General features: G+C 28.0%; 1 protein-coding gene across 1 annotated transcript in view; it reads right to left on the bottom strand.

The window, feature by feature from the left end:
- Window positions 1–12,792: 12,792 nt before the first annotated feature.
- Window positions 12,793–26,887, bottom strand: part of LOC107443024 (calpain-7) — a 33,148-nt gene continuing 19,053 nt past the window's right edge. Inside the window, exons 13-18 of the mRNA XM_043043804.3 lie at window positions 24,859–24,985; window positions 22,026–22,101; window positions 20,698–20,906; window positions 17,687–17,829; window positions 15,409–15,501; window positions 12,793–13,015 (exon numbers count right to left, since the gene is read on the bottom strand). Coding sequence (XP_042899738.1) covers window positions 12,871–13,015; window positions 15,409–15,501; window positions 17,687–17,829; window positions 20,698–20,906; window positions 22,026–22,101; window positions 24,859–24,985 — 793 coding nt within the window. The 3' untranslated portion in view covers window positions 12,793–12,870. The remainder of the gene's footprint in view (window positions 13,016–15,408; window positions 15,502–17,686; window positions 17,830–20,697; window positions 20,907–22,025; window positions 22,102–24,858; window positions 24,986–26,887) is intronic.

Raw genomic sequence — 26,887 nt, 5'->3', positions numbered from 1 at the left:
CAGGTTCGCCTCATTGGAGGCGAAAGCACTAACTCCTGAGCCATGAGGAATCCAAGTTCTTTATGATGTTCTTTGACATCTAGTTTCACCGACACTGTAAAACCACCGCTAAATCGACAAAACTCGGAGGCTGTCCAATATGCCATCACAAGTGGTCCCAGATGTGCTCTCTCAGTGACGAATCTGTGACTCGAGTATGCTAGGGAAGGGTGTAAATGTGACAGAAGTATTTCTGTAATACTCTTGCCGTGTGTGACCAAACATTATCTTGATGAAAAATGACTCCTGGGAGTCCTGATCATAATGGCAACACATGTGACTGGAGTATGTCACGAGCGTGCACCTTGATTGTCAAGGCACCTTAAGTCAATATGAGGGGTGATTGATTATGTGTCATAGTGTCAATCAATATTAGGGTGAGCATACCGTCTCGACGGCTGTAGAAGTAGTGTGCTGCTGTACAGCGTAGGCAGGATTGTTACCCACCGTTCCTTCTGTTTGGAGTGGTGTCACTCTCGACGGGACTGGACTGTAACCAAATGGTGCAAATTTGTCTTCAGAACTTTGGTTTAATTTGGTCTAAGATGATCATCGGATACGATTTGTGGAGTTCAGTTTTGAAAGCCTTAACCATGTCTTCTCAGTACATAAAGTATTCTCCAAAAAAAAATGCGAAAATTTAAATTGCTAGTCGCATTCTATACATACACATTTTACACCTATATTCTTCAAGTTTATTTTATAAAATCGTTCCTAAAAAGCAGCACCAGCAACAAAGTCGATATTTTTTCACAATTTTCGTATTTTGGTCCGCTTAAGTACTATATAGTTCTGGATTTCGGTCTGCTTATATATTATAATTCTGTCTGCTAATATGCTTTTATTATTCATATATTAAAAGAGATAAAAAGGGGGAGAAATCACTGTTTTAGGAGGCAGGTTAGATTATAACTTATCAAACCTAATGGGATGTCCGATGAAACTTTAATTATTTATAATAATTATTTGTAATAATTATTTATAAATTTATCATAATTATTTAAGTAATATATATTTATTATACGTATAGCTGCAAATATTACAACAAAGTTTTTATTTATTTGAATCTTTTGTTTGAAGACTTAATGACAGATAACGTTTGTTTATTCTATGGAATTCATTTTACAATTTCTAATTTGTAGGAAAAAATATTAATATTTTGTTCCGTTTTACTCAATAAAGAAAAAAGTAAAAACGTTTTTATGACGTGCGAGTTACATAAAAAGTTTAACAGGTTTTATTCATTTCAAACTCACATATGTTTTCAAACCCGAAGTGATGCCTCTTCCCCTAATTCTCTTCATCATGGTCTGAAATATTTTCGTATAAATAGAAAATAAAATTTATCATCTCCAGCTGTTTTTCTTTTCTTCTTTTTTTTACATTTATAATCAGACACTTTATTATTATTTTTTTTTCATTGTAGAAGCATTTATAAAATGTCTTATCTTTCACTTTTTCCTGCTTACTTCGCAATGTTCTATTTATTATTTATAAAATGACTTCTAGTTGTAAAGAAACAATGATTAGCATTCGAAAATTGATTCTTTTTCGTCATATTAGTAGAAAATCAGTTCGGAATATCACAAAATTAGTACATTTATCTCATTCTACTGTACAGTATGTAATGAAATGCTTAATAAAATCAGATCAAAAATAAGGTAAAAAAAAAAAACGTTTTCCGGGAAAATGATTAAAAGTTTATAGTTTAAAAAAAAATTTCAAAAAATCCACGTTTTACATCTGTAAAAAGAATTTCTGCAGAATTTGATGAAAAATTTTCCTCTGCAATTTCACCACAAAGTGTTCAAAGAGTTCGCCTAACAGCTGGGGAAAAAAAGACGCTCTGCTCGTAGGAAATTTTTTGTAAGCAGGGAACTTAAACCTAAACCTAAAAACCTAAGTTTGGGGAAAATAAAAGCGTTTGTAGTCTAATTTTTTAATATATAAAAACTCACTCCAATGTTGCATTACATCTGCTCATAAAAATTTGCGAAGTAATTTTGAAAATTTTCCTCTAAGTGGAAAAATGTTGCCAAATTGGCGATTTTTAACCCTTTATCACCGCGGACCTGTCAACATTTGATAATTTTACCGCAGCCCGCTGGGGGAGGGGGGCATTGATTGTTTATATTCAAGATTAATTTGATTTATTAATTTTAATTTAATTGTATTTAAACATGCCTTCAAAATAAAATACAGTTGCACCAAAAAATAAATATAAAGGGATTTAACATTTTAACTTACTAGAACGTTAAATCAATGAGAACCCTGGGCTTATTTCTTTGCTTAGAGACGATTCCATCTGGGGGTAATTGGAGACAATGATACTTTATAAACATTAAGAACATTTATGTCACTACCTTCGGGAGCCCCCTTTTTTTAAATAAATAAAATTTTAATGGAACACAGATATTTTTAATTTGGTGTATAAACCTAGGAATTTAAATTCAGTTTTAATGAAATGGGCGGCCCGGTACCATTTGATCCACGGACCGGTACTGGTCCGCGGACCAGGGGTTGGGGAACACTGCTTTAAGGCACAGTGGTACGACAGCGAAACCGCACTTCTTAAAAAATTATTCCTAAGCGCACAACGGTCAATCTCCGAAACCAATTATTTTATGGTATTATTTTTAAACATCACCAGATAGCAGCACTACACTTAGATTATATCTTCCTTTGAAAAAAATAAAAAGTTTTCAAGGCTCTTTTTCATTACTACAAGTTTATTTTCTTTACTCAATAAAATACAAAAAAAGTTTGAAGTATATCACTCAGATTTGTTGTTTATGAGCTGCTTTTGACACACGAATTTTTCCCAATGAAGATTCCTCAGAAAAGTATTTAATTTTTACGTTTATTTTTTTTTGGTTTCAGAGTGAGGCCACTGTGCCCCTAGAACATTATATCCACCAACACGTGTCTTTATTCTTTTTCCCCCTTCATTCACTCAGATAGTGAAATGGGTAAAAATTTATTAGGGTTTTTTCTTGCATGGGGCTTATAAATGGAGAGCAATGTGTCTTTTATCTCTTTATATTGAAAATAAAGTCTATTACCTCAAACTTCTTATCTGAAACAAATTTATTCTGCTCATTTGAGTTCTTTTTGAATAAGCGAACAGTCGTATTTAGTTGATGCTATATCTATTTTCAACTTTTACAATTTTTCTGCATTTCATTTCTCTTAAAAATTAAGAATTTAAATTTTTTTTTATTATTATTAATTTATATTGTTGATTTTCAATTACGGGATGAGAGTTTTATTCTCAATAATAGAAAAGTTCTTTTGTTTTGAAAACTATTTCAAAATTTAAGTATTTTAGTAGCAGTATTTCCCTATCTAAATGTCTCGCCGTAAAGGACTTGGAAGGAATATAAGGAATAATTAATATTATAATATTAAATATAAGGAATAATTAAATTAATTAATTGCACAAGATAATACTGAAGAATAAGATATTATTATATATCGCAGTGAATGCTGCAGTAAGATATTTACTTCTTATTACATTTTATTATACATTTTATTATATATTTTACTTTTATTATTATGCATTTTATTTTTATTATTATATATTTCTGTACTATTTATTTCATCATAATATTGTATAATATATATTATATTCTACTTAAAACATTTTTTGTATTTGAAATTCATACGTTTTATTTGCACTAATATATATTTTATAATATACTATCCTTGTATTATATTACATTTGTCAAAGCCTTTTTTGGTCTTTAAAATTATATAAATAATATTAGCATTTAAGCTCATTGTTTGATTTCGTAAAAGTGAAAATTTACTGTAAAAAAAAGTTAAAAAAGATAATATTTTTTTATCACATGAAAATGTTCTATGTGGACACTGGTTAACCACCGAAAGCACCACCCCCTTTGTGGGACAATGCATCAGAATTTTTTTTAATGTAATTTTCCCATTCTTAGACCCTATTTATCATAATTAGTTTCTAAATTTTAAAAAAATATGAAAATTTATGTTCGCGTGCCTCAAAGGGTTAAAAAAGTTTCATTACTTTTAAAAATTTTAAGCCATTTTTCTGTTCCATAGTGTAGATAATTCTTCACCGCAAGATTATATACAGATTAAAATCATCGCATTACCTCAAGTGTAAGGCACTTAAACTGTGGCTTTTTTTTCCTTGGTGACAGAGCTTCGAAAAACAGTGTTAACAATCATAAATATCATTGTAGAATTATCTTCTTGTCTCAACTGAGCTTGTTTTCATAATTATGATAATCATTAAATTGTATAGAAAGTTGCTGTTTCCTTTTGACCGAACAATCCTAAAGACAAAAATCTTAAATACTAAAAAATTTATTATAATTAAAAATATAAAATTTTAATTAAGAACTATAATTCTGTTCATTGATTTGATCTGAAAGTCTAAACAGATCGTTTAGTTACGTAAGTTGTGAAATTTTTTAAAAATTAGACAACAAATCTCTCAACCAGAAAGTATTAATAAAAAATAAATTGGTAGTTTTTATTTATTTTTTATATCGACTGCTTTAGAAATGAAGTATTTAAAAAACAAATCATTTGTTTTCAAAACAATTCCTTAAATGTTTAACTTTAAGGAGTTTATTACACTGTTTATTACGTGTTTATTTCGTCATGTTTATGTCGTTAACAATTCAAAATGTTTTTGAAGAGTCATATTTTTGCTTCTATTAAACTTGCATTCGTGAAAATGATAATCATAAAATTGTATACATTATCGCTTTGTCCCCAAAGACTAAAGCTTCCACTAATAAATTAAGAACTTTTAATCAAAAACAATGCTACTTCCGTTCTTTAACTTATTGAAATTCCCACTTTAAGTCATTGACTAGATCTGAAAGATTAAACAGATGGCTTAATTATAGAATTCTTTGGAAACTTTTCTAAGAACTGTTTTACAAAGTAGACAACAATAGATTCGACTAATCTTGTAACCAGAAAATTCTGATAAAATGTAAAGACATTTTATCGAAAATCATTGTTTCTAATATCGTCTGAAAAGCTGAAGGACTTAAACTGCTCAACGTTTGTGATTAAAGGCTTTTCAAATTCATTAGATGCAAGTTTATTTTCCCTTCTCTTAATTAAAGTGAATTATTTTTAGGGAAATTACTGCTTTGTAAATATTTATTTATCGATAAACTAATCCAAGAAAAGACTAATTTCATCGCGTTCATAGGAAAATATTTATAACTTGACTTTCTCAAATATTTGCTTAATTAAGAGCTAAGTATGTTTATCAAACAATACAATTAAGTGGAAATTATTCTATAAGAGTGGAAATTATTCGTATCAAAGAGGTGTGGAATAGATACAGTAAATATCTTTCAATTTCTAAATGCGACTATAGCTAAAACAACTGCCATTTTTGAATAATTATTATAAAATAATTAAAAAATATCATTAATTCAAATTTATGATTTAATCTCCTCTTTCTTTTCACTAACCTTGGGTACTTCGGACCGAGGGTTGGAGGTTGGCTTAAGGGACAGAGCGTCCTCCTCCCGAAAAAAGGTAGCCCAGGTTAGAATCCCAACTGTGGTTGGTTTATACGAATTCTGCCCTCGGCTCGCTCCGACCACAGTGCTGACCTAAAATATCCTCATGGGTCGTCGAGATATCCGTGGGAGGCTATTGTTGGCTTCCTCTTTATGTAATGCAAATCTGGATTAGTTCCATTAAAAAATCCTCCACAAAGGCTAGTTTGTCTTGATCCAGGAGTTCCCTTATCTTTTGAGTAGGATTCCAATTTGCAAGGCTACGGAATTGAATGTTGATAGTCGTAAACTCAGAATTGGGTCGGATATTCAACACCGGTAATAAACAAAAAATCTAAATAAAATATTACACATTTATCCAATTATATACATATATGAACATACAGGTTTAACTGAAATAATTTTTTTACTTAATTTTATTTTTGGGTTCAATTATTGAATTTCGCAATGTACATTTTCCCATTCCAAAAAGTCCCGCAGTGGACTTATCGTTAAGACACGGTTCCCAGAAGATCACCGAAGTCAAGCATCACTGGCTGCGGTCAGTGTGTGGGTGGGTTACCACTTGGATCAGTCTGCGTAGGGACCGAAGGTGTGCGGTATTGGTCTTCATTAAACTGTTCTACCGTAACGTCCTCGACTTCGCGTGCAGGTCGTCGGGCTACCGAAGCGGGGGTGCCATCCCCTCTGCAGAGGATCAAAATTGTGATGGCATGTCTTCGGATCATCCTTAGGGATCCGAATCGTTAGGGGGGGGGGGGAAATTACAGGGAAAACCTTTTTTTTTTTTTTTTTTTGTTTCTCATTTTCATTTATTACATCCAATAAAATTTAATGCCCACTACTTATATCTAGAGTGCCTTAGTTATATTTAGATAGACCAATCAAAAAAATATTGCTTTTTAATAAACCTACAAGCAGTATTTATTTACTTTTGAAAAGCATTTCATAATTTTATAGTTAATTTATTATTTTAATGATTTTTTTTAAATAAAATAAACAGCAAAATATTATAAAAATTTAACTAATCTCAAAAATAACTATCCTTAATATCAAGGAGGACTCGAAAAGGAAGATTCATTTATTAAACTAATAATAAAATTCGTTGAGCACTGTTTTCAACTTGCAAAGCTTCTGGCAATAAAATGAAAGATTTTTTTTATTATTATTCAGCTTCTAATCATTCTCTTGTATGCATAAGGAAATATTTTTCCAATAAAAAAAAGGTAGTTTCCGATAATTAACTCTCTAAATATAATAGAACCTTATGTCGAAAGATATAGATCGAATCCAGTAGCGAAATAATTCCGATAGAACTGTAAAAGAGTCAAGAGCGACACCATCTTATATTTTTAGAAATTATGCTACAGAATAATTTTTCCCTTAAAATTATACATTCTTAATTAACCGAAAAAATTCCAATTTTTCCGACTTAAAATCAATTTTTTTTTTAATTCAAATTAGCATTATATTGTATAGTTTTTAATTTCTTGTAATTGGATACCTACAAGCTACGTCATCGTGTGTAAATCGCGTCATTAGTTTATGCTACGATTCAGAAGCCAATCAGGCTCGATACACACGAAGCTGATTCAGCGTGTTAATGAACTAAGCCTAATTGCTGTAACGTTAATCCGCCAAGCAAAACCACGTGATTAGGCCCTATCATGTATTTTATATCACATGGTTGGGCCTAATAATCACGTATTCGAATAGGGCCCTTGCAATTCAAGCAAAAGTGAAGTGATTATGCTGAACAGTATGGTTTAAATCAAATTTAATTTGGTATCTGTAAGCGACGTCACGCGTGTGTGTCGAACCTGATTGGTTTCTGAATTGACAAATGCCACTATTTAACTACGATGACGTCACTTGTCTTGCAGGCATCTAATACAACATGAATAAGCAAAACAATAAAATTCTTAAATTCTCTCTTAGAGAAAAAAGGTAAAACAACAAAATTTTACGTACAAATCAGTAAACATTTATTTAGAAAAAAAAAGCGAAGAAGTATTCAGAATCAATTCATTTTCAAATACTTGTAGCTTTAAATATTTCCCGTTTTAGAAGAGAACAATTTTTTTTTTCATTAAACCAATTAACATTTTAAAATTTTATTAAACTCATTTTCATTAAAAAATAATAACATACATAAAAACAATAATATTTAAATTGCGTTGCATTATGCATGTTTATTACATTATAAAAAAAATTATAAGTTATTTGAAAAAATTAGGTTCGTAAACAAATTTAAAATTAATAGAGTTGAGATTGTATATAAGTAAAGGAACAGAAGGAAAAACATTTTTGAGTATTTTAATTAAATTTTATGAACGAGCATGAAACTGATTCACACATAAAAACATCTAACATAACTACTAAACTCATTTTGAGAAAAATAAAAAATAAATAATTAAATATTGCACAAAGTTTTTGCTTCGAAAATAAAATTTAATTCTAGAATTAAATCAGTTGATGTTTCTCGAATAAAAATTCTTATAATTAGGTAAAAAAAATTATTTTTGTGCTATTAATTTCAAAGGAAAGGAAAAAAAATATTCAATGAAAATAAATCCATAAATTCGAAAATTTTAATTCTTAATTTCTGTTGGAATGATTCAAACATATCTTTTAATTTAAATAACTGCAATAACCTAAATTAGAAATTACATTTTTATGACCAAAATAAAAATTTAATTGAAAAACATTTTTTTAATGAAAATAAAACCATAAATTTCAAGTCATTAGAAATCTCTATTTCAATTTAAATCTTTTAATTGCTAGAAATATTATTTTTTTAAAAATTCTTTTAAATTATTTCTATTTATTTAAATATAGGTAACATATTTAAAAAATATATTTCTTGTAAAAATAATCACATATTGCAAAACCTTTACCAAGTATTATCAATCTACTTTTAATTCATCAATCTACTTTATCTTGTAATGCCTACTTCTGAATTGAAAGGTTTCAAGAATACATTTTAAATAATGAACAAACTGTGTAACATTTAAGCATTATGGGTTTTTTTCCCTCGAGATTCTATAATGCTTAATTTCATTATTTAAAAATGACAACTGTTACCAGAGAATTCACACATTTTGTCGTCATTATTAAAGCAGATTAAAAACTTTGCAAACAGAAAAATTAATTTTATTATTTTTTACAGTATATAAATTGCTTACACCTTCAATATTTAAATAAATCTTTAAATTACGTTTGTCTCGAACATGTTTTGGTTAAAGGAAACTTTCTATTAACAAAACATACTAAAAAATAAAATTTTCATAAGTCAAAATGTATATTGATTAAAACCAACAATCGAATACATATTGGAATTGTTTCTTCCAAGTTTAAAAAATAATAAATTTCATTTAACTAATAAACTTTAGAATTTTAATTTTATAATATGGTTCGTTTATTTTTTTTTCTTTCTGAAGTTTAATGAAACTTATTTCATTTGTCTCATACAATCAAATCCCAGATATTTTAGAATTTTAATTGTTTAATATAGGGGTTTTTTTTAAAGGTTCTTATAATTTTTTTTTAATTAGACAAATACAGTTTGGAATTTTAATTTATAGTGTGGATGATTTTTTCAAGGTTGGTAGAAATTAATTTAATTTGACCTCTATAATTAAGTAATCTAACTTATACACTTAGGAATTTTAATCTTGTAATTTAGGTTTTTCTTTAAATGTTTGCTGAAATATATTTTATTTGACCTATACAATCAAATCATCTGACCTTTACATTTTGGAATTTTAATGTCATAATTAAGATGGGGGGGTTTTTTTTCAAAGTTTTTTAAAATTTATTTGAAAAGAAGTTAAAAAACCTTCCTATAATAACTATGTAGGATTTTTTTCCAATTAATTTTTGGTGGAAAGCACAAGTACGAATGGGCACACTAGGCGTGTTTTGCAATACATAGCTGGTGAAGCACGTTCCGAATCTTTTCAACAACGTTTCAACAACTTTCCACAATGTAACATTCGTTTATATTAAACATTTGTTGCACTGAGGACTTTCTGCAAAAGTCAGTTCTAAGTTTTTATGAAAAATTCATTATTCTTTATTTGACTTAAACAAAAAATATTCCATTCATAATTTTCAGAAACTTAGGAACCATTCCCACCGCATCAGTCGAACCTATCAGATTCTTAATCCCCAAATACATATTTCAAATTAATTGTCCATTCAAAGAAAAAAGAACAATAAAGAACCACAGTTTGCATTTTGTCAAACAATATTCTCTATTAGAAATAAAGCATATATTACTCTATTTAACGTATTATCTATTATTTAGTTTAAAGAGTACAAAAGGTATCCTTACTGTCTGGAGGGTAAACTAAATGAAATTTCTAAACTCTTTAACAGACTTATATTATAAACACGAACGCAGTTCACGGAAAATTTGCCACCATCGCGAAAAGTTTTTACTATTAATAATTAAGAAAAATAAATCCGCCTCTACAAAGAAAGTTTGTCTTTTTCAAATTCAAGAGAAAAGAAGAAAGAAAAAAAAAAGATTCCTTTTTTAGCCCTTTTCTACCAATTCAAATGCGATTTAAAATTGCATTCATATAATTTAAAATCACACATTGCGATTCCTATTTCCGCGATTTTAAATCGTCCATCGTGTTCCGTATTTTCACGATTTTATATCAAATATCGCGTTTCGTATTCACACAATTTAAAAGCCTCTATTATGATTCTTGTGCAAGTGACTTAAAAATTAAACATCGGAATTCACCTTCACGTGATTTTCAAATAACACATCAAGACTCATATTCACGCGATTTTAAGATCAAACATAAAGATTGATTCGTATTCATGCGATTTTAGAATCAAACATTGAGATTCACATTCAGGCGATTTTAAAATCATAAAACGTGATTCGTATTCAAGCGATATATTAAATTAAATATCGAGATTCATATTCGCAAGATTTAAAAATCACATTGAGATTTATTTCTCACAATTTAAACAAATAAATAAAATCTTGCATAGATATTTTTATTAAAACGTTGATTAACATTTTGTGAATAAATTCTTCCTATATACATTTTTTCCTTGCTCAAATTTCAGGTATTTTTTCAATTATTTAAAAAGTGCTTTTTGCACATAACATTTTTAGATTTCTATTTTCAGCTTTTCACCATCCAAATAACTGCCCCTATGTAATTTGGCAGAGCCTATGAATAGAGACCACTTCCATCGTTGCTCATCACTCCATGGCAACTCTGAGACGGCACTGCATTGGCGTGGAAGAGAACTTTTAATGAGGTAATGACTTCGGTCAATTTCTTTTATGTCATCTGCTTTACTCTGAATTCGTTGTTTTAATTATTGCTTTGTATTGCATTGCCATTAAAAATTTAAAAATAAAAATTTAAAAAAATTCAGCTTTTATGGTTTTCAGCACACTTATCCCTGTGATATGAATCAATATAGAATTCCATAAAAATTAAACATTTTTAAAAAAAATCCATGATTTTCTAACTATTTTCATCAAAATGAGTTGACAATGAAAGTATTTAAACTAATTACAAGAGTAAATCAATGTCTGCAGAAAATTTTTACTTCAGATTTTGTGTTCGCAGAAAGTTTTTGTTTTAGTTTGCTTTTTACACACGGCAGCTGTTTCAACAATTGGAGCAGTGGCGTACGCAAGGGAGGGGTTTAAACATCCCCCTTGAGCTCAGACAAAATGGCAAAAATAAAAATTTTAGTAGAAATTATGCGAGCTATTATTTTTTAAGACTATATAATTTTATTTGCCTTATGCCTACTTTTTTTTTTCTCACGGTATTTCTCAGAAAACTGAAAAAACATTTACTATAATAGGGTTGTACTTTTGAAACCAAATTCACGTGATACTGTTCGGACTGGTTCCTTTCTGTCCTGCCAGTGTAGTTTTCGAGATTGGCTATCATTCTTGAGGTCTTTAAGCGATGACTCTGGAATCCTAGACGTTCCGTCTTCTTTGAGACAATTCGAGAATTTTGGAGATGCTGTGAAAAATTATATAAAAGGGGGAACGGAGTACAGTGGAGTTAGTTAGTTAGTCAAGCTAAGAGTTATCTCTGCCGCTTGTCTTCCGGAGCTTGTCGCTAAATCTGTTTTTATTTGTCTCAACAAAAAGTTCATTCAATCGCCGAACCCGTCGTCGCCACTATTTCGACTAGTGAAGAAATCAGTAACAATACCATTGGAGATACTGTCCTCGTTGAAGTTATTCATTCCAGCATGAAACTTTGAGATCGTAGCATAGCGGATATTTCTGTGCCAATGAGTATATATATATATATATATATATATATATATATATATATATATATATATATATATATATATATATATACATATATATATACATATATATATATATATATATATATATATATATATATATATATATATATATATATATATATATATATATATATATATATATATATAAATAGATATATAAGTTCAAAATGAAGATAAAACAAAAAACTTATCTAATGAGTTCTGTTTACTTGCAGCTTATGCGCAATAAATGAAACTTATTGTTTCTCTTAACTTTCTTATATATATATATATATATATATATATATATATATATATATATATATATATATATATATATATATATATATATATATATATATATATATATATATATATATATATATATATATATATATATATATATATATTTGCTGTTTTTGGATCTTAAGGATGTCAAAACGCAAGAATTTAACAACTTTTAATTATTTTGAGAAAAAATCACGACCTGAAATTAGTGAGGTGACAGCATCTAGTACCAATGTAAGTTTTTCTGTTGTACAGAAATGTGATACTTCCGTTGAAGAAAACGTTTCTAGCATAACAAAATCTGATGAATGTGAAAGTGGCCCTCAAAGTGTTACTTCCCACCCATATGACATTGGACTTTTTACAGAAGATATTGCATTACGTTCATAAACTTAAAAAATCAAATCAAAATTAAACTAAATAATGTTGTCTAAATAAAAAGTCAAAATTGTCTAGCTGTCTAAATTAGGGAAATAATAGTGCTTTATTACAGACTCGAATTTCTTTTAGCAGTTTCAGAAAATTATGAACACCCCCCTTGAAAAAATTCTGCGTACGCCACTGAGTTGGAGCATGGTTAACTAACTCTGTGTCACAGAACTGATCTGTTTGTTCAAAGTAAACGTCTCTGTGCGACAACAAATAAGCAAAACATAAATAGTTTTATTTTTAAATAACATAATTATAAACTTATTACATTTAATAACATTTAATATTAAATTCATTTTAATCGAGAAACTTTAATAGGACATGTTGCTTGCACTGTGAGGAAAAATGGCCCTCTCTGACCTGGTGAAAAAGTGCTTGGAATGATATTATATATTCCAGAAGGTACATTCCTTATTTCTAAAATAGAAAATCCAGACCTAGAAAATAAACAAATTTACTTAAAATTTGAATACCTTAATATATGATACAATTACATTTATAAACATTTAAAGAAATAAAATATAAATAAATCTTATCATTAAAAATATAAAACCCACATTATTTAAACAAAGAATTGCTTCCTTATCACAATATTTAAAATTAGTTAAAGCTTGATTCAATAATAATAACGATTCTATTTTCCTAAATAAGATTTTAGTGAACAAAAATTAAAATGTAAAATCGAAAGTAACTTGTTCTTAACTTCAGTCATTTTATACTACAGACTACTTTATGCAACAAATTTTTTATTTGGGACATGCATAATCAAGAGCAAATTGAGCCTAAATTGCAAAAGTATCTCATAAATTAAAGTATGAAAAATATAATACGGAAATCAAAACATACAAAATCTATGTGTTTAAAAAAGAAATTGTTTCGTAATGACATCTTTAATAATTTAAAATTTAAATTTCATTAAGTAACAGTTCAATAAATATGAAAAATATTTGGTTCAGCAGTGAATTTCTTTTTAATTGCTCTAAATAAATTATTAAACTACCTGCTTTCGAGAACAAATTATTTATTCTAGAGAGTTATGCCTAATAGGTAACTGAACATAATAATGACAATTTTTAAGTGTAAAATCTTTAGAAATAAAAATAAATGTGTGATGTAGCGTGTAACAACTGAATAAATGGCAAAAATGACTAAAAAGTCAACTGTTTCAGAATATTAAAATTTTTGATCATTTGAAATTTTCCTTTAATAAAGTAACAGGAGATATATGCATGGTATTTAGTATAGCAAGGAAAATTTTGCCTATCGCTGAATAACAATTTTCAAAAAATTTTAGAGTGATTGAATAGTCAAGAAAAAATTATTTTATTCTGCATAAGGGTTTGGGAGATGGTTAGAAAATCATTTAATGCTAGGAGCTATTTTAAACCAAAAGTTAATTTCACTAATAATTACAATTTAAAACTAGTTATACATTAATTTCCTTAATTATTAAATAGTAACATTATATATTCATCGAATTGTTATTCTATGCCTAATAAGTTAAGATATGCCAATTATGGCTTATTTCATTGGACATCTAAGATATTTAAAATTTTAAATTCATGAAACTTTTAAATCATGGAAACAATTCAATTTTTAGTAGATAACAATTTGAATTTTGTTTAAAATATGTTTCTGTATGTAAAAAAATATCGAGCAGTTCAAAAAAAAAAATTCCACTTAAAATTTATAAATCAGAAACTGCATGATCATCATGTTAATATATTTTTTTTAAAATAGTTGGTTGTCAAAATTATATAAACATCAATCTGCTAATAAATAACTAAGCATATTTTAGCCACCATAAGAAATTTATAGTTTAAACAGTGTACATTGGATCAACAATATTCAATACACAAAGTTTTCAAAATAAACTGATACCAGTTAAAAGAAAGAGCTGATTTTCCACATTTGAGTCAGTAATGCATAAAATAAATTAATAAGACAAACAAAAAACTTTTAGATCATATGCATGCAATTAAAAATATAAGAGTAATAATTTAATCAAAATAGAGCCAATCACTGGTCTAGTCGTTGCTGTACTGGACCTGTTCTATGTTCTCGCTGTGTTCAATGTCCTTTCTTCTGTGTGATTGCAACCCGCCCTATAAATGGGTTTGTGGTTGCATGATGTGGGCGATGCTACTCCTCTCTACAGGTGCCCACTGGGAGACGATAAGAAAGTAGCAATTCTGGCATATCTAAGACCAATGGGAAATAGACACATGTGCCCACTGGGAGACTATAAGAGAGTAGCAATTCTGGCATTTCTGAGGCCAATGGGAAATAGACACATGTGCCCACTGGAAGATGGTAAGAAAGTAGCAATTCTGGCGTTTCTAAGGCCAATGGGAAATAGACACATGTGCCCACTGGGAGACTATAAGAGAGTAGAAATTCTTGCATTTCTGAGGTGGCAAATAGACACATGTGCCCAATGGGAGACGATAAGAAAGTAGCAATTCTGGCATTTCTAAGGCCAATGGGAAATAGACACATAGCCACATTAAAAATAATTAATCAAAATGGAACTTAAAGTATAGTTTTTGGTAAACTGTTACTATTACTGTATTAATTCACAAAACATTTTAACAAAACGAAATAAATGGAACTAAACTATTTTTTTAAAAAACACATTAGGATTTCAATAGTTAATTAATTAATATATTTGTAGGTAACTATTTAACATATTTAATATTTATAAAACCATGAATAATAATTTATGAATTAATTTATTAGCATCATCAGGACATAGCATAAAATTAGTGCATGCATATGATTGTGGTAACAATAAGTTAATAAAATGAAAAACAGACAAGAAATCTGATACCTATAAGCTCCAGAAGTTTTTCTTGAGAAATAATGAGGAGAATTAGTATTATTTACACTAACAGTAACAACTTCAAAACCAACATGGTATTGCCTACAAATAAAAACAAATAGATGTAAATAAATTTTACAATTCAATTTCACTCAGAGGAGGATTATTTTAAAATCAAGTATAGACAATATCGGCGGAAAAAATTTTTTTACAATTCAATTATTATAATTCAGTTTTAATAATGATTTCTTCACAAATAATAATTGAATGATTATAATTTTTTAAAACTATTGTAAATAATTACAATTATTAACAGATAAATAAATATAAAAACATTCAAAGCTAAGTAAAGAATCAAACATCAGAGAGAAAAATATTAGAAATATGATTTTTTTTTCAGTTGAAAAACCAAATTGCTCATTTACTAAACTTTGATTAGACAGACCCTCGTGTATACTTTTGAAATATGGGCACTGACTGAGAAAGACAAATGGGACTTGCGATATTTGAAAGAATTTTAATAAGCCTATATTTTAGGATAAAATGTAAAAATTATTTTATAGGAAAAAAGTATTAACTTGGAAGTTCACAAATTTTATAGGGAACCAAATATTACTAAACTTATAGCAAGTCAGATTATTAAACGAATAGGGCACCTAATAAGATTGGATCATATTCAAACCATTAAAAGAAATATTTTTGGTTAAAGCTATTTAGCATCAAGCCTAAGTTTTAAGCTCAATATTTTCATTTCGATTTTATAACTCAGAATAATGTTCAATTTTTATACAATAAAGACTATTCCCTTCACTTTTAATGAAAATTGATAAATCTGACGCAAACTGTGAATAATAGTAATAATCAAATAATAGTAATAATGATAGGTCTAGTTCTCACTAATTGAGACTGATACCAAATTTTATTAACTATGGTAATTGTTACTAAGTTTATCTTTTATCTTTATGTTACTCAATCCATTATGCCATAACTCTGATGAATAAAAAGTGCTTTACCTTTATTTTACTAAATATGATATAGAAAGCAAGCTTTAGATAAAAAAAAACCGAGTTTTTTATTGAAATTACTATCACCCCTCTTCTTTTTATAATTAAAACTTTTAAATATCTTAATCAATGTTAGTTAATATATAGAATAAGTAGAATTATAGACAAAGAAAAAATACTCGATAAAAAAAATTCAGACTGTCTGCGGATCTTTAGAATATTTCAGCAAAACATTATTCCCAAAATATTGCAAAAAGCAGACATACTAAGTTAGATAACATTCAAGCAAAAAAAAAAGTATAAAGTTCATAATAATTTACAAATATACAGACAGTAAAACCCTGATCATCTGACTGATACACTTTGTTTCTATCTTTATCTATCTATCAAAATCTATCTTTACTTCTATTAAAATATATGTGGAGAAATAGCCTATAACTTAATTCTCAAAATATATTCAAATTATCTTGTGATTCTTCGTAATCAAAAGTAACACAAGTTGCATACAATTTATAAATTACACACAAGCAAATTAAATGCATGATTCTAAAATAAAATCAATATGACTCTAGAAATGAGCTTTAATAATTACTTGATTTATAATGTTTTAACTACGAAGATTAATATGTGATTTGAGAATCATGCAAATTACAATATGCTGTTTTTAAATTTTATAAAAATTATAAAGATTTTTTTCATCTAGATGTCGACAAGCAATCAGTGCAGCACAAAGCTGCTCTGAATTCACGTTGCAATATGGCATCAGATAGCAATTAAATCTTTAAAACACCGTCATTTTTGTTACTTAATAAACCTATGAAATATTCCGAATTTTTGTTGCCTTTTGAAAAAAGGCTATATAGCCAGAGTCATTTTATTTTATTTTAGATTTTTGCTTTCTGTAAATTTTTGTTCATAGTAAATTTCTATTTTTAACCATTTTACTAATAATTTAATGTTTATCCACTTAAGATAGACGAAATAAAGCACTCTTGAGTATTTAACAATTTAAATTCTATAATGCATTTCTGGTACCATGTGCCTTGGATAATCTGGTGTTTAATGTTCATTCATTTTAACAACTCTAAACAAGTAGATGTGAGTTAGACCTATTTAGAAAAATTTGTAATATTCAAAATTCAAAAAAAAAATAATAATAATGAAATAAAAATTAAGAAAATTACAATTTGAATTAATATAGTTCATACTGTTGTCAATTTACTTTACACACAATAATTGATATAAATAATGATGAAACAAAAACTAAAATAGATTATTCTCACTTGGGACCCTTTAAGTCGATTAACAAAGTGCTTTCATCAGAAGACGATTGCAAAGAGACTTGATAAATAGGATTGTTATGATAAGTTGATGGATTATTAGGACAACCGCCACTCAGCTCTTTAGTCCACTCACCATTCTTTATCTAAAAATAAAACATTGCATGAATATAATTTCTTTAAAACAAAATAAAAATAGATAAAACGCTCTTACTTAAGCACATCAAAAACAAATACAATCATTTTTAATTTTTTTAACTATTGTACATTGACATTAACAACATATATCAACTGCTTTAATCACATGTGAAGAAAAATAGTTTATTATGCTGAATAACAAAATTTACTTATTTGCTGTTGCATAATGAAATTATTTTTCCAGGGCTCATCAAGAACTCACTCCAATTAATTATAATATCCTCCTTAACACTCCTCATTATTTCCAACAATAAAGTTTTTATAAAGCTGAGAAAGTTAGATGAAAAAAATTCACTAATATGGAGAAAAAAAAATTTATTAAATTATGTCAATTTATAAACTCCAATAACTCTTCAATTTAAACATACAATTTAGTATATATATATTTCATCAATACCACTTATGATTAAACTTAACTTTTCGACAACTGCTGTGAAAGAATGTACACTATTATGAAAAATAAATAAAGTACAAAATCAAATATCCGGATGTTCATTTATTTCATTTATTGGAAGCAACTATTTTATGGACTTTTTCAACAATAAAATTAAATAAAATTGTTTTCCTTTTTCAAAAAATAAGAAGGAAAGAAAATAGTTTTTTCTTGTGCTGGTTAAAAAGAGTAATAGCAAAAAAATGTATTATTGCCACTACACTAATAGCTAAACATTTTTTCTGCCTCATTAAGCACACTAAAAGAATTTAAAAGAATATAAGAGCAGTTAAAGAAAAATAAACATTTGGGATAAGAATAAACTATGAATATTAATGAAGCTGAATATTAATGAAGCTGAATATTGATAATGTTTGAAAAGTGCACCAGCAGACAAGCATTGTTTTGCTTTAAAATATAGATGTTTTTATTAATAATCTACTCAATTTTATTCCTTGTTTAGGTAATTTTTTTTATTAAATCAGACTAATTTACTGTTTTATCTCATTATCTGAACTGCTAATTCTTCACATCATAAGAAAAAATAAAAAAAAAACATATAATTATCCATGACAGAGGTAGTTGAAATTATCCTTTGCTCACTTTTATTAGTTTCATATATATATATATATATATATATATATATATATATATATATATATATATATATATATATATATATATATATATATATATATATATATATATATATATCAGGGTGCGTAGCCAAATCTCTGAATCAAAAATAAGCACTTTTTAAAAACTTTTCAAGCACTTTACAAAAGTTTTCAAGCACTCAAAAAATTCATATTCAATCAATGATATTATTGAAAAACAAAAACTTTTTATAAACAGTTTTAGCGTTAAAAAAAAAAAAAAAAAAACGGGCGTAAATCGAAACAATCAGTACTTTCCCACATCACCGAGCGAGTGAATTCAACTTGACCCTGAACTCAGAACAAATGTACCCTTACCCCCTACGTCAAAAAAAGTGTTTGAAGTAAAATAAAATAAACAAGAACAAAATTAAAATAAATTAAAAAGAAAAACATTTCATAAGGATCTGGATCTCTAAGGATATCACTGAAGGGGGGAAAAAATTATTCGGAAGAAAAAGCACTTTTTAAAAACGCCGGCTGAAAAAAGCACCTTTAAAAGCTTTTAAAAACGAAATCCCCAAAAAAGCACCTTTAAGTACTTTTTACAAACGCTACGCACCCTGTATATATATATATATATATATATATATATATATATACCACTTCTATTTACGACCACTTTTGGGAGAATTTAGGAATTTTTTCCAAAGACTTTGTGTTGAAAAACACCTTTAGGAGAGACCATCAAAACCTCTCCCAGCATTCGGAAAAACCTTTGCACTTAAAAGCGGAATAGGTCAAATAAGAAACCATGAAAAAATATCGAAACAAGAAATATTAACAAAACAAATAAGTAGTTTAAATTGTATTTGAAATGTTTGTGTGAGGTTCTTATTTAGAGAGCTCTTATTGACGAGCTCAGAAAGAGATTGACAACTTCATGTTCAAAGTGTACTAAAGATGATGCTATCAATGATTTATTTTTAAAGTTGAAAATTAAATTACAGAAAAAAAAAATTTTTAAGAAAACCTCAGCATTGCAAACAAACCTCTTCTCATTTTTTAAAACTAACTAATTTTCATGATATAAAATTTAATGCAAACTTGATAACTATTTTAAATGATTTATTTAAAATAGTTATTTTGCTTATACACATAATAATATTAGTAGGAATCATTTTTAACACTAAATTTTAGTTATGAATCCAGTTTTCATATTGCTAACATAAAAGTTATTTTCACACCAAGAAACCACCATAAACCACATTAATTTTCCAAGCATAAACAATGAAAATCAAATCGAAAAAAGTTGTAAAACAGAGCAAGAACTCTTAACAGTTCACAATCAATCAATCTATCTATAGAGCAAACTAAATAAAAATACATGAAACAATCTATACTACACAAAATTCTACAAAATGCAAGGCCTCACTTTCAAGTTTAGCATTGTAAAGATCTACAACCAGTCTATTATATAAATCAATAGCCTTTTATAACTGAAAAATCATTCCTTTAGAGAAACATATGATTTATTACACAGCTACCATCATTGTAATGAAATTTTTACATAAACAGCAGAAAAATACATTGAAAATTCAATTACATAAAAAAAATTATTGGTTATATCGATTTATTAATGTTTTAACTATGAAAATGTTTTTATCAATATTTTGTCAATATATATAATATATGTTTTTATCAATATATATAATTTTTTTATCGATTATCAATATACTTATCTATATACAATACTTACGAGTAATTAAAATGCATTTAATTCATACCTCATGTTTATACTTGAATGTTGTATCTATTTTTGATAGAGTAAATGGACAAGTTGAATAAGCTCTTAATGTGTAGTATATGGTAGTACTTTTTTCATATTGTGAAATAACAAGAGTATATCGAGCAGTCCCTCCCTGAGGTACAATAATTTTACATAAATAATGTGGACTGTTTATTCTAACACCATCTATATATGGATCAGGATCATCTATATAAAACAAAGAAGTTGTAAGATAATTAAAAGTATAGCTTCTAAAAATATTACTTATCAATGAAACATAGAGCTATATAAGTAAAGAAATATAAATAGTTTGTCTAAGGTAAGAACTCCCCCCGTCACGAAGTATGAGGCCGTCTGCTTCTTTGGATATAAGAATAGCGTTTTTCAGGAAGGATGGCTTCTCCTCAATTTAACACAATAGACAGTAGAAAAAGATTACTTTCTCTTGCCAACCAGGGCCAAATCCTGCTCTAAACAGTGACGTCACACCTCTGGTTGAAATAGTTATGACTTGTTACAGTCGACTGGCTAGGGGAGTTCAAAATATGAGTGAAATCGGTTGAATAGTTCCTGAGAAATCAAATTTCAAAAAAGTAAGATTTTTAAAAGTCAGAATATAACCTAATATTGTCTGCACTAATTAATTAGCATATTTAAGGTCACCCTTTTGAGCCATTAAAATTGAGTCCTAGAACATGAAAATCCGGTCATTAGATCAAAAGTTATAATTTTTTTCACTCTGTACAACATAATTATTAATTGTTACATATTAAATTTTCATATTCGTGAGTCTTCGTGATTTACTTATTAAGATAATCATGCAGGAGTGGAGGGAGTAGTATTTATAATACATGTACGTTTGGTATGCCTAAAATTTACTAGTTAAAGAAATTTATCAAATTTCAGTTAATAACTTCACAACAAATATGTACACAAACACTAGTACAAAAAAATTATTTTACCAAAAATTATTTCTCAAAATATGGAGTTTTTTGAAAAAGACTCCATAAAAAAGAAAAAATTATCATACTATATTCTTGCAATCACTGGCATGGGTTAAGTGAAAATACATATTTAATTACATTTTGAAAACACTAAAATTTGTACGCTTAATAACATATTATGATCAGTTATAAATGTACAACAATAAATAATTCTATTAAATCTTTAAAGCAGTTTCATTGGAATAATATGTTTTGCAAACAGCTTCCTGATATTTCTATACATTTTAAAGCTTATTTTCTCTTTATTAAAATTTTAATTAACATATTTCTTAACTAAACACCTCAGTTAATAACATGTCAAGATAATTATTTAAATACTTACTAGGAATGTACACTTTACGCCCATCATTTTTATACACAATGACAGCAATGAACTCCTTGTTTTCAGCAAAATCATCCTATGGAATAATAGTTTAATCAATATCAACAAAAAAATATCATTAACAATTATTACTAAAAATTGAGCACATCTTACAAAATTAGAAATTTATAAAATAACACAAATTTTATGTTATTCATTCACTGTTATCATTAAATAGCCTGCAATATTTATCATTTTGAATTGGCAATGAATAAACTTGAACAAAAAAAGCACTTTTAAATATGTTTATTTTTAAATTCATGATTTTGAATGGTAATAGTAATTGTATAATGGATTTTGGGTAGTTAGGACACATTCTTTAGTTATTTTAAGAAGAAAAAGCTTTAATTAAATTTAAAAAAGGAATTGAAAAGTTCAGAATTTTTAAATAAGGAAAAAGTTTTAACTGATTAGCATAATTGAGACTCAGTTCATTATTTTGAAGAAATACTTATTTAAATTCTCAAACAAGCAAAGAACTGAATAAAAAATTTATTTTGAGAAGGATTTTTCTCAAAAATTTCACAGTTTATGCGATTTTTCTAAAACAGTGAAATACAAAAGGTATTACGCAAAACCCTAAGTTCTGAGGAAGGATAACAGGACTCTGGGAATTGGAACTTATCTCTTAGTAAATCTATTATTTAATATACCAGCTATTATTAATAAAATTATTGAAATAAAATACCCGTTAAAAAATTGCAATACCTTAAAAAAAATTATAACATTAAAATTATTAATATAGCATTCCTTTGCAAAAAATTTGATTGCATTTTTCTACCAAATTATTCAATTGAAAACAAAATTACCTATTTCAACAATATGAAACTTCTTTTACTGATAACTTTTCTCAACATTCATTACAACACTAATTCGTTTTTATTTCAACAAAAATCATCAATCAGCTAATTTTTTCGTTTGTTTGTTTTGTTTTGGAATTATGCACAATAAAAGCAAATTTTTAGCTAAACTAAAAGGCACAACAGGTCTGCTAAATCAACTGTCGGACATGAAACAAAATTCCAAGACTGATTTAAAAGAATTCATTCTTTATCTTTAATGTTTTCAAAATATGTAATTTGTACTATTTGTGGTTAATATTTTCACACAATTATGCTAATTATTTTATTTATAATGTAGGGGTTCAGCCATAAGAAAGTCAATCATTTAGGGTTTCATAGTTGGAAGTGGGAGAATTTTTGATTAAATCAAGAGACCAGACGAAACAGGAAAAATCCAGGAAATTTGGCAAGAGTATATTTAGGCATTTTTAAAATATTAATATTTTAAGCATGTTTAAGTATTAACATTTTTAAGCATTCTTTAAGTGTTTAAAATTTTTAAGATTCATTTACATTACATACACATAATAACTAAATGCAAGTAAGTATAGTTGAATTAACAAGCGACTAGGGGAAGGACGATTCCATAACGTTAAAAACTAAGAGTTTCGTCGGAAGAGTGAAAATAGGGAAATTACACTGAGAATATTGGGGATTTTTTTGTTCGCTTCCTTGGCGTATTGGTTACATTTTAAAGGTTTACCGACACCGTTCGCATTTGTTTTTATGTTTATTTTTTGCAACGCTTGCTGTCATTTTCGAACTCGTATAAAATAAGTTATTTGTTGAATTTTTTCGTTATGTCTTTGTTTTTAATATTGTTATCTGTTTTAAATTTGTTTTTAATATTGTTATCTGTTTTAAATTTGTTTTTAATTTTTTTTCACTTTTAAATTTAGATCTTAATATATGTATGTTGCCGGCATTGTATAGAATACTGGATGTTTTTAGGCAAAGTATGAAATGTGAGAATTATACCGGGAAATGGTACTTGACCTTAAAAATCATCAGTGTAGGGTATACCGGGCAAATATATACCGGGCAGTGGCACTTGACCTTAAAAACATCAGTGCAGCGTATACCAGGCAAATATATACCGGGCAATGGCACTTGACCTTAAAAAAACATCAGTATAGCGTATACCGGGCAATGGCACTTGACCTTAAAAAAACATCAGTGTAGGGTATACCGGGCAAATATATACCGGGCAGTGGCACTTGACCTTAAAAAAACATCAATGTAGCGTATACCGGGCAAATATATACCGGGCAATGGCACTTGACCTTAAAAAGACGTCAGTGTAGGGTATGCCGGGCAAATATATACCGGGCAATGGCACTTGGCCTTAAAAAAAACATACACTCCCCCCCCCCCCTCACGCTCCTCCAACATGTACAGAATTGCTGGAACAGCGACCGATAATTGTCAACAGTACTGAGCTATGTACCTCTCTGCATCAAAAACGTTCTTTGAAGATAAAAAAAAATCAAATCTGACTGTCTTCTCTGTAAAGCCTAATAATCAATTCTTTTTTTTTGATGACCCTAGTTAAGTTTTTTTTTCTGTTTCAGAAAATCCCGCCAAAATTTGACTTCCAATGTTGGCGCTAAAATAAGGCGATATTTTACTAAGCTAAAGCTCTCACCAGCAACGTTTTCCCGATATCGAGCTCATTTTCCCCTTTCTAAATTTTCTAAGTACGTTTGTATTATGGAATCGTCCTGTCCCTAGTCGCTTGTGTTGAATTATGAGTGGTAGCAAAAGACTTATTGAGAAAACAATGCTTCAGCAGCAATATATTTTTTCAAACACAAACATATTCCATTAAATGTGGTTTAAATCAAAACAAATTTGGGGTGCGAACATTTTAATGAAGTACAAAATAATAACTTTTCGAAAAGTAACTCTTTCAGCTATATTTGATCAAATCATAATTTAAATTGTTAACTTACTCGATCGACAATATGTCGTGTCAAAAGAACCCATACAGCCCCTGCAGCTTTAACATCCAGGCAGTATTGCGGATTTTCACCAATATTATAAAGATCTTTAACAGGACCAACTCCAGCTTTCCAAGCTCTAAAGTTAAAATTTTTAAAACAGTTTTTAATACATAATAATGAACAAATATAATTAATCAAATAAGCAAATAAACAAATTTTTATTTTTATCTAGACCAGAAATAATTTGAAACCAAAATAACAGCAAAAATAAAATACACAGTATAATAAAATACACTAAAAATTAAAATTGTAAAACACGAGTTAACAAGAACAAGTGATATATCTAATTTAAATATAATTTAATAGTAATCAAAATTAGTTAGATTTTTTAAAGCTGGATTTATACCCCATTATAGTTAGTTTTGTTATTATAATTAATATGAATACAGTGTAGCAGTCAACATTTTAAACTAAAAACTAAGAAGATCGATATACAATGTCTCATCCACAGGATATGAATTTAAATAACACTAAGCCTTTACTATTTTAAGAGATAAAATAGATACATAATTCCCATTTTTATAATTAAGATTAATACTTTTCATAATTTGTAAGCATTAGTTTCCTTTTAAGTATTGAATTTAAACTAAATAGTAAAAAGATTGATATTTATTTGATGACTTCGAATTAAGAAAGGTTTAAATTGCTGATTAAAATAGTCTGATCACAATTAAAAAATGCCCACTCCCTACTTTTTTTTCTTTTTTTTTTTCATTATTCATCAGTAGACTTTAAAATTTCTTAAGCTGGGTGAGATTATTAAATTGGATTTAATTTTAAATAATTTCTCAAACTTAACTTTATCCTACCATGAAAAAAGGTATAGTTTCTGCAATAGATATTACAAAAATTGTTTTTTATACATCATTTAACTTTTCTATCATACTTGACTTATTTAAAATTTTGATACAAAACATTAAAGATCAACAATAATTGGTGTTGCACACTTAATGTGAACAAATTTTTTAAACACATTTCTGAGGCATAAGTAAAAACAATGTGTTATAACAAAAGTATCTTTTCTGTCTCACACAATTTTAAATTTTAGTAATAACCTTTTTCTAAATTAACATTTTAAACTTTTATGATTAAAATAATATTTTATGTTTTTTTTTGTCACATAATTTTCAACTAATTAGAAAACTGTGTTGTAAATTTTGTTTAAGAAGCTAATTTATTTTTAAGAGATTCCTAATGTAAATTTTGTTTTTTTCTCCGCCAAACTCATTCCAGAGTTAATCTTGAAAACAAAGGCAGAAGTAAAAATAATGTGCCATAACTGCAATATCTTTTCTGTCTCACATAATTTTAAATTTCAGTAATAACTGTTCTTTTTTTTAATTAAATGAATATCGTGAGCTCTCATAAATAAAACATAACCATGTCCCAAAACGACTGCATAAACTCTGCACAGCTAGATTCCTCGTTGGGAGTACATAAAAACTGCCCAAAGAAGCGTTCCTGCATGATCCATAGTTTTCGAGAAAAATACGAAAAACAAAGTATGACGTCACTGCCGGTGAAAGAAAAAACACTTCATTGAACATATTAACAGCAGTATACTATGCACAATTTAAAGCAGATGTTCAAAGTGTCCGCCGTGCATGTCGAGGCAGGTTTCAGCAAGCCATGGAATGGCTGTCATCACACGTTGCAGCATCGCGGGATCCACCGAAGTAGAAGAAGCATGCAGATGAGCAACTAAGTCCATTGGTATGATCACTACGTCTCGATACACCAGTTCCTTGAGATGGCCCCATAGGAAAAAATCCAATGGTGTAAGATCTGGCGAACGTGTTCAATAAAGTGTTATGTACTGATATGTAACTAATATGCTCAATAAAGTGTTTTTTCTTGCACCGGCAGTGACGTCATACTTTGTTTTTCATATTTTTCTCGTAAACTATGGATCGTACAGGAACACTTCTTTGGGCAGTTTTTATGTACTCCCAATGAGGAATCTAGCTGTGCAGAGTTC

Source organism: Parasteatoda tepidariorum, chromosome 10 (genome assembly GCF_982258835.1).
Source record: "Parasteatoda tepidariorum strain Cologne lab strain chromosome 10, Ptep-v5.0, whole genome shotgun sequence".
In the NCBI taxonomy this organism is placed as follows: domain Eukaryota; kingdom Metazoa; phylum Arthropoda; class Arachnida; order Araneae; family Theridiidae; genus Parasteatoda; species Parasteatoda tepidariorum.
This window is presented reverse-complemented; position numbering and strand designations above follow the sequence as displayed.